Source organism: Cydia strobilella, chromosome 17 (assembly GCF_947568885.1).
Source record: "Cydia strobilella chromosome 17, ilCydStro3.1, whole genome shotgun sequence".
NCBI classification, from domain to species: domain Eukaryota; kingdom Metazoa; phylum Arthropoda; class Insecta; order Lepidoptera; family Tortricidae; genus Cydia; species Cydia strobilella.
Window position 1 is genome coordinate 4,332,870 of NC_086057.1, and position 9,932 is coordinate 4,342,801.

At 38.5% G+C, this 9,932-nt stretch overlaps 1 protein-coding gene across 1 annotated transcript; it reads left to right on the plus strand.

The window, feature by feature from the left end:
* Positions 1-1,129: 1,129 nt before the first annotated feature.
* On the plus strand, positions 1,130-8,634 carry LOC134748969 (protein pygopus). The gene is made up of 3 exons (XM_063683835.1): positions 1,130-1,415; positions 1,671-3,147; positions 3,865-8,634. Exons 2-3 carry the CDS (start codon positions 1,805-1,807, stop codon positions 3,983-3,985), a joined length of 1,464 nt encoding a protein of 487 aa, XP_063539905.1. The 5' UTR covers positions 1,130-1,415; positions 1,671-1,804; the 3' UTR covers positions 3,986-8,634.
* Positions 8,635-9,932: the final 1,298 nt, after the last annotated feature.

The window sequence follows — 9,932 nt, forward strand, 5'->3', positions numbered from 1 at the left end:
ATTACCTCGTATTTACTTAATGTAAAAATAAGTTTACCTAAATAAGTATATCTTTATTTCGGCATGTTTAATTATTTGTTTAATAGATAGATAGATAGATAAATGATTTATTTGTGCACGTAATGAGAGCTATATAATTGCCAAAATTTAAATCCAAAATCCTTAAATATTACAGACACATTTATACATAATATTCTATATAGGTTGAACACACATTTCCGTCAGTACACAAAGGCGGCAAATAAAAAAAAATGGTGCAATTAACTACGATGACGCTTAAAGAATAGCTGAAGTGTGCAAAAGAGAAGCCATTACGTATATGAACATACCATGAGTGCGAAAGAGGCAGACTACAAATGAAAAAATCGTGACCATTTTTAGGGTTCCGTACCCTAAGGGTAAAAACGGGACCCTATCAATAAGACTCCGCTGTCCGTCTGTCAGTCTGTCTGTCATCAGTAACAGCTTTTATAACGACTAAACTAAATTAAGTAAGGTCTTGTGAAGCGTTTTACAGAGGAGAAAAAAACTATATCCATTCTCTCTGACTTCCTATGCATGAATGAAAAAAGATCTTGGCCAAACTATACATTCCAACTTATCCTAATATCCCACATACATATGACTTATGGTCACCTTAATTAGAAAGAGATGCAACCGCCCACTTTGACTTCTCATGTGGACACACTTTTTGGCCCGTGTACTCCATCCGGTTTATTAAAATCTAAATCCGTGCTCTCACATGGATGCGGCGACTGCGGCGCACCGAGGTCACGGTGCGGTGCGATAGTCGGTTACGGCTATAAAAACAAACAACGAAAACAAAAGGCATGTGTTTAACAGATCACCAGATTTAGTAAAATTTAACACCAAAAAAATCGTTTTTACCACCAAAAATAATGAATGATCACCAAAATAAGAACTATATAATGAGAAATGATTCCCAAATTTGTACCATATTTTTATCCTTTTAAAACAAATAACACCAAAATAATAATTTTTAACCCAAAAATTGTAAACGATCACCAAACTTAGAACTTGTCCAGTACACTCACACTGCTACGCACTATTGAACGCATTCATAAGAACTCTTTATTTCTGAACACTTCCGTTACGTAACTACGCCCTCTAGCGGCAATTTTCTGATAAAAATACTTCGTGAATGTGGCGTGTGTTGTTTGGATTATTGAGAGCCGTAAATATAAAAGCAATCAATGGTTAATTAATATTTGTTAAAAGTATACTACCCATGTCTTTAGACAACACTCTTGCAAAGGACAATCAGTGAAAACCAATAACTTCATGGGAGACGTGGTCTAAATTTGGTATTTTGTCATATGTTGCACGCCTGCCTTGGGGTCTCTGAAGAGGACAAAAAAAATAATCAGTAATTCCGATGCTAAATTGATAATGCCGTAAGTTATTTGTTCTATTTTTAATTCATCATGACCTGTGATGACTGTAAGGTTGTCATTCTTTCTTAAATGTGCATTTTTCATGTGTAATTACGTAGGTTACTGATAGATGTAGCTCATGCTTCAATTCTTGCCCATCTGAGGTATTTCAGCTAATAACTGACGTTTTTAACGTCTGTTTTAGGTGTTTTTATTCAAAAATTGCTCCCAGCTACCATTTTTATGGTTATTGACCAATGGTCTTTTTGATTACAGAAATAGACACAATCAGTCTCCTGGCACGTTACAGCGCTTATTAGTGACAATGCGAAGTCTTTATGTGTGAACGTGTATTTCGCGTGAGCTAAATTCATGATGGTTATTAGAGTGGACACTGAATAAGAGTCAGGATGAGTCACAACTTGGCTGGGATGCCCGGCGCCTACAGGCTGCCCGGGCCGGGCCTGGGCCCGCCGGATTTCAAGCCGCCCATGGAAACACCAACGCCTTCTGCGCCAGCACCCAGTAATCCAAAGAAGAGGAGAAAAACATCAAATGCTAACAATGCCCATGCACCACAACCCCCACCCACCGCTCAGGACCTGCTGCCTCCTCCGTTAACAGGATATGGAGACACCATAGTTGCATCCAATCCTTTTGATGACTCTCCATCTACAATTTCACACAATGGCCCTATGATGAGCCAGAATGGCCCAATGATGAGTCAGAATGGCCCAATGGGAATGATGGGACCAATGCACAGTATGGGTGGACCCCCAATGAGGCACATGAGCCCTTTACCCCACAGTATGAGCCCAATGAATCAGCAAATGCCACCCAGGGGAATCAGTCCCATGGGTAACATGAGTCCAATGGGCCATATGGGTGGAATGTCACCAATGGGAGGCCCAAATATGGGAATGAGTAATCACAGTATGGGCCCAGGCATGGGTCCAGCATCAAGGTCAATGGGCAGTCCTATGAGCCCTATGAATTCTATGCCAATGGGATCACCAATGTCTTCTGGGCCAATGGGAAGCCCTATGAATATGGGATCAATGGCAGGCAGCCATATGAGCAACAGTCCGATGGGGCCACCCATGCACAGTCCTCTAGGAGCAGGTTCCATGAACGGGCCCATGAATGGCCCTATGGGTGGAGGAGGCCCAGGTATGAATGTGCCTCGAATGAATGGCCCTATGGGTCCCAGTTGTTCTAACGGGTCTATGGGCCCAAGCAGTTCTATAATGTCTTCAAACCCAATGCAAAGTGGTGGAATGGGACCAGGTCACTGTGGTCCGATAAGACATGGAAGTCCAATGGGCTCTAGCATGGGAGGAGGTCCTATGGGAGGAAATGGTCCAATGTCATCAATGGGCCCGGGTCCACCATACTCAAGCAGCCACATGGGGCACGGAGGCCCCATGGGAATGGGAGGCAGTGGTAATATGGGGATGGGTCCGGGCCCTGGTAACATGGGTAATTGTGGGCCTCTGGCAGGCATGAGCGGCATGGCAATGGGCGGGCCCGGTGGGCAAGGAGTCGGCCCGATGGGACAAGGAATGGGGATGTTTGGGCCAAAGCCAATGCCGGTTAGTGCTGGGAAAGTTTATCCCCCGGATCAACCAATGGTGTTCAACCCACAGAACCCAAACGCTCCTCCCATCTACCCTTGCGGAGTATGTCACAAAGAAGTACATGATAATGACCAAGCAATTCTCTGTGAATCTGGATGCAACTTCTGGTTCCACAGGTGAGACATGCTTTAATAATTACTACTTATTGATGGACCCTGAAATAACAATGCTGTTTGCATTGTAACTGTAAACAACTCTATTCAAAACATTTCTATTACAGAAATATTATTTCTTTAAAAACTAATTTAAAATATTGATTAACTTGAAAACACTACTCAAAAGCTTTGTTTATCCAAACACATGTTTATTGTAATTACTGATAACTATTTTCCTCAAAGCTGTTTCATTAACATATGTGTCATGTTGGCCTTATTCATCTCAATTCAGAGAATCCTTTATGTACCCAGCCCCATTTAGGCTTCAAAATTAATCTTCTCATTTTCTGTTTTCCTGTGATCCCACATTTCCACATTTGCATATGGGGTACCAATTCTTATAAATCTGAAACAATACTAGATAAAGACCATTAGATAATACTAATATTAGAGTAGGATCTAAAAAAAATGTAAACTTGTTAGCGGAGCGAAATAAAAAACCACCATTTGACACACATCACTCTGTTTCATCTCTGGTCAAGGCTAACTTTTAACATCTAAAGTGTACAAAACCGACAACATCAGTTCCATTCTGAACATTCACAATTGATTGGACAAAGAATATAAATGTGTCTCTCATTTTCAATACTGCCAGTAGAATTTCCAATTGGCCATACAAAGACCATAAGACCACACTTAATTAGTCATCTATTTAACCTTTCACAATCTCCATTCCAGGGGCTGCACAGGCCTAACGGAGCCGGCCTTCCAGCTACTCACAGCAGAAGTGTATGCGGAGTGGGTGTGTGACAAGTGCCTGCACTCCAAGAACATCCCGCTGGTCAAGTTCAAGCCCTAGCGAGAGGCGCGCGCCGCATCACAAGTATTTATTCCACTAAATGGACTCTGTGATTCACTCTCTTAATTTATTCACGCCTGGAAGTCACGGCTACATGAAAGCGATCGATACTTAAGATTCACCATTTGGCACTTGGAGCTCTTTCCCACTGGCGTCCAGTTTTTTGCGGGTACGGTATTTCTGCAGGATCCCGTTTTCTGTAGTATGCGTGCAGTATCCCGCAAATAGAATGTTCGTGTGAACGTTACTATATTAGCACTTATACTACTAAAACGGGATCCTGCAGAAAACCGTAACCGCAAAAAATTGGACGTCAGTGGGAGTTCTTATGTTGGAGCCTTGGTTGAGACAGACCTGCAAAAAAATGTTGCCCTAATAAAGTTTTCTGAGCCTATGTTGAGTTTTGTCCGAATAATCTAAATGTAACAACTCAATATAACTGTTGATTGTCACCAAAAAACCAGGCTAATTCTCATAGAACCTCATGGAGCGATTATCAATCTGATTGGTGGATTATTGTTTCTAGGAGTCGCTTTCATGTCGCACAAGTAAAATGTCTGCCTCTGTGTTGACTGTAGTCTGTGTAAGATCGATCTCGAGTATAGTAAGTAGTAAATCTACCTATTGTACACCCATTGTTAGCAAATGGTGCTACAGGTGTCAAACGATAGGGGATTTACCTTAATTGAATGAAAGGTGCGTGCATTCGGTGCATTTTATCGGAATGGAAGGTTACTTCTTGTGCTTATAGTAATTGAGTGTGAATGACGAACATGCAGAAGATCCTACTATGTCTAGTCTGATTAATGTCGTTAAGACTAGCTTTAATCTAATGCTAAGATGTGAAGACGAATGGAAGGCCGCTGGAGTGATCGCATTAGGCATATCCAATAAAGCAATTAAATGTTTTTCGGAATCGCAGTTTTGGCAGCACAATTTAGGAGGAATTATTTAATTTGTTTCTATGCCGTGTTTGTGTTGCTTGAGTCTATGTGTATATTGTAAATATCTTTTATTAATAATGAATTAATGTAATTATATTCCCGCCTTCAATATTTTGTGAGCTATAGGTGTACAAGCGTATGTTGAATATGGTACACGATAACTATAGTCACGGCGGCGCGAGTTGGCCTCCACTTGCAATTAAATAGTCGCACGACTGCCGGCGACACTCGCGATTGTCGCAAGCGCCCATTGTACATTTCGCTATTATAGTCAATAAGCAATAATGATTAAATAAAGCCGTTGTACTTACTATGTCGAGCCTATGATTTGCATGTAACTTAAGCGCATTACGTACGTGTAAATACGACATACGACGAATCCATACTTACGCTTTGATAAGGATAAGAGTGTTAAAATGTGTTTGTCAATTTTTAACTTTTTGGAGATTTTTTTAAAGCATTATTAGCATTATTGTGTTTTTTATCGATTGTATATATATATTGTATTTAACGGACTGAGATTAAGAAATATTTAGGCCCCACGGTTGTGACCGCCGGAGCGCCGGCGCCGACTCCGCGCACATACACTTTATTTATTACACAATCCAAACCCAATATATTTTTGTGTTGTTCCCAGCATAAGGTAACTTGTTGGTTGATAATAAGACGCTAAATAAATAAATAAATATGGCATTAGAAATGGTCGTATTAACAATTAATGAAGTACCTTTAGACTGAAAACACAATTCATTATAACTCTATATGTGTAAGTAGTTTTGTCTTCTAGTGGATTACCCAATGACCATTGTAAGTCTTGCTTGGACGGGGCTGTGCCGTCTTGTTTAGTGCCTGGTAGCCGTAAGTAAATTCAGAGCAAATGTATCTACTTGTGACGTTCCTTAAAGAAAGCACTTTGTCGGGTTTTATAAGGACGATATCTAATTGCATATTTAAGCTGGTACCGCCGTATTCTGCACCGCCAAAGTGTTACCTTTGATCTATGAACGAGTGATGAACGAGACATTTAAAGAAAGTTTTTTTGTTACGCATAATAATATTATTTATTGTCTAACTTGTGTAAGAAATGTGATTTCGCGTAAATAAATACGGAAATTGTTTAACGGGTCATATATATTTTCTCATCTCTAAACTTAAGTACAGGATTATAACTGTCATTAATGTTATTTATTTCGATTATGGTACTTATGCGGTCTATCAATCCTGGTAAGAAAGGTTTACCACTTTTTGCTACGATTGATTCACTTGAGCTGCTATCTTAAACTGTTGAAGATCTAAATCATGACTACTATGGATATATTAATTAGAATATTTTTACAAATGTATTTGATATGTATTTACATGTTTTTATGGACCTATCAAATCGTCAAATTTTATTTTGTCTTAATACATATGCCAAGGGTTTTATTTTTAACGCCCTGTGAGTGCTTTACATGTTTTATGCTGAATGTTATCAATGTTGTCAACGACACAGGTGGAGGATGTCCCTCCATCGCTCTATTATATATGAGCGACAGAGAGGCAAGTAGACCCTCTAAACTATGTTCCAAAACTAAAACATTACATCACTTGGTAAAAAGTATTGAATGTCCCTGAGCTGACAAATATATATCTGAAAATTCTCAAAGTGCCCTAATAAACACATATTCGTACATGTGCACATACCTACTTGTAAGATACTGGTTTTTGTTGTTCTATAGCTTTAAACCATAGACCTAGCAGTACATAGATCAGCTATACTTTAAACAGTGGCGGATTTGTCACGTGGCAAAAGTAGCAAATGCCACGGGCCCCGCACACCTACGCATTGTGGCCGTAAAAAACCTAAGTTTCACTTCATATGACAAAATTAAAACAATTCATGGGTCCCATGATAGAATTTGCTACTGGCCCCGCGCTGATTTAATCCGGCACTAGCTTTAAATGATCAAACATGTGTTTGGTCCGATATTTCTTGACAATATGGTTTATTCAAATTATAAATATATTAAGATATTTTTTTATTTGAGTGTACAGATTATAGGTATCTATAAGGTTTAAAGTCAAAGCACAATTGTGTGTAGTCATTGGGAAATCAATGATAATAAAGCTACCGAAACACAGGTACTGTTCGTTTACATCATGTACTTATACTCCAAAAACATTTTATACGTGTCAAGGTTTCCATGTAAATAATAACTATTATATTCAATTGTTTTTTGTACACTGTTTTACGGAAATAAAATCATAAGTAATCAGCACATCGTCGTTTAGGTTACGCAGTTGTTCCAATAATAAGTATACAAGACAATGCAATACTGTTAAAAATGGCGTAGGTACTAAAAGATTCTTGACATCATGACTACCTCAGATATTTAAAAATGTGAATGGTTGTGAGGCGACGCGACTGAGGTACTTTAAAATATTGGAAATTTAAAGTCCATTTCTAAGCAATGAGGGCTACCCTGAGGGGCTACCGTTTTTGTGCTCACCAGTTGGCGCCACTGTAGACGTAGGTCCAGAAAAACAGATCTCAAAATGCTTATTTTTATAACATCAATTACGTTCTAATACTAACAACGTAACGTTAATAAGTATTTTAACGTCTAAATGTGCCATTTTTTCAACCTGTTTAATTATGCATAGGTACATTTTAGTTGGCACTTTTTTTAAACCACTATCATTTATTGAGCTATATCTATTGTTTACCATGATTAATCAAAGATGGACAAAGATTTACCACAACTATGAATAAGGAGTGAAAATTCCCAAAAATAAAAAAGCTTGAAACTCCCAAAACTTCTATGTATTCGACATTTTGAAAGACCTCCATCTACACTAGCGCCCCTAGCGGCGAAATTAAACGCCTTAGCCCTCATTATAGTCAGCATTAAATAGATAGTGACGGCGAAAGTGGTCAAATATATCGGTACACACCCTTATTTCTATGGTAACAAGGGGATATTACGATATATTTGGCCACTTAGGCCGTCACTATCTATTTGATGCTGGCTGTTCCTAATTTTATACTGTGCTGTAGTTAGTAGCACAATGCCCTGACATACAACCGATGTTCTGTTTACAGAGGAGATTCAACCTGTATTTATGTATTAACGATAGAATTAATTGATAATATCGAAACAACATAGTTAGTTAATCTGAAAACAATAAGAATTAAGTATTATGAAACGATCTGTAAATATATTGCGTTTCAATAATATTTTTTTCTGAATAAGAAATGTACAGTTACTTATAACTAGCGGTAGCATAAGATTTCGGCCATGATTAAATGATTATTGTGCTAATTATTTATCGCCGTGAACATCACAACCATATACATGTGAATAATAAAGACTAGTAATATTCACATGGTTTATTTGCCGTTGTTAAAGGCGTTACAACACCAATTTGGCACTTTGACTCTGTTTATATTATAACGGCATCTTTTGAGATTGCTGAAAGACTCTGCGTATATATTACTTGTCTTTACTATTTAATTGTTTTGATCATAACAGACCCGCGGAGACTGCCACCACTTTTGTATATTATTATTTTCATGTAAAATACGTGTTACATTACTTGCAAAAGCTGTTAAAATAATATTTTGAAAAGTCTAATAGAACGACATCAATGGTCAACTTGTGCATAGTTTATTTTGTATTATGTGAATAATAATAACAAGCAATAATAAAATTGTTATTGAGAAAATGGGTTTTTTAATGTGAACACCTTAATTTAATAATTAAATTAAAAGTTGGCTGCCGACTGCCATAGACTGAGGTATAACATACTAATCTATTACCCCGGCCACATACTCGACGAGTGGCATGGGAAGTAGGCAGAGACGTAGTGTGGCCGCGCTACTCGTCATTGGCAAGGCCGGAGAGGTCTGGAGGCTCCGGGGCAACAAAGGAGTGGCGGCCCCCTGGCCCCAAATTATTGTTCCGAAGTCTATTGTGAGGGCCCCTCTTTTGTAGAGGCCCGGGGCAGTAGCCCCGGTTGCCCTCCCCTAAATCCGGCCATGGGCCCTCACTACTTCCTTATACCACTCGTCGAGTATGTGGCCGGGGTATATGGACTGAGGCTTACGTTCTGGCCACGACGTTGGTCTTAGCGACGGGCGACGCGACGTATTAGAGCGAAGCGACGGGCATACCGCGTACGTGACGTACCTACCGACATCGCTGTAGCGTTGGCGGCATCGAGCGAATGGGACGTATTGTATTTAAAAATAAAGTCGTTATCGATCCTGCCTCGAAAGCAGGTCATATTTAGAAAAAAATGAACACTATAACGAAGGTAGATACATTAATATTTTTAGTATATACTCCCGAGTATTTACATAAATCTTGTACTTGGATCAAAAAGAGTTTGGAGCAATCCACATAAGCTGTTTCTCAAGTTAAGGTAAGTAAAAACAAAACTACATAAGTTATAATTATGCCTTTTTTTCCCGTCGACTGTAATGGTTGAATTAAGATTTCGTATACCAAACTGTAATTGGGTAGATACATTTCAGATATGGGCTCGGAACTCAACTATAATATTCATATCGAAACGGTTTAGTCAACTATAATGAAATTGACCAATCACAGCTCGCCGCGGTCAAGAGAACAAAACCAAAGGCAACAGACATCAACGAGCCCTTTTGTCAGTAGATACTTACATAAATTTTGTTTAGTTATTTAGGTCGTTTAGTAGAAAATTATAATTTAGTTTTTTTTCTACATTTCCTAAGATTTTTCGCGGTAGATATTTTATTATTTTAACCATATAGGCTTCATAGCTAAAATAACTGCATTTTTTATTTTTTCCTACATATCCATAGATTTGTACGGGAGATTTTTTCGATTTTTTGTTATTAATAACCACATAGGCTTTATAGGTAATTATTATAAAAAAATCCCGGGAGTCAGAATTTTTGTTTTAGAGATTAAAGATTTTGTAAATATAACATTTTCGATTTTTTCCTACACATCCATAGATTTTTGGCGGAAGATATTTTG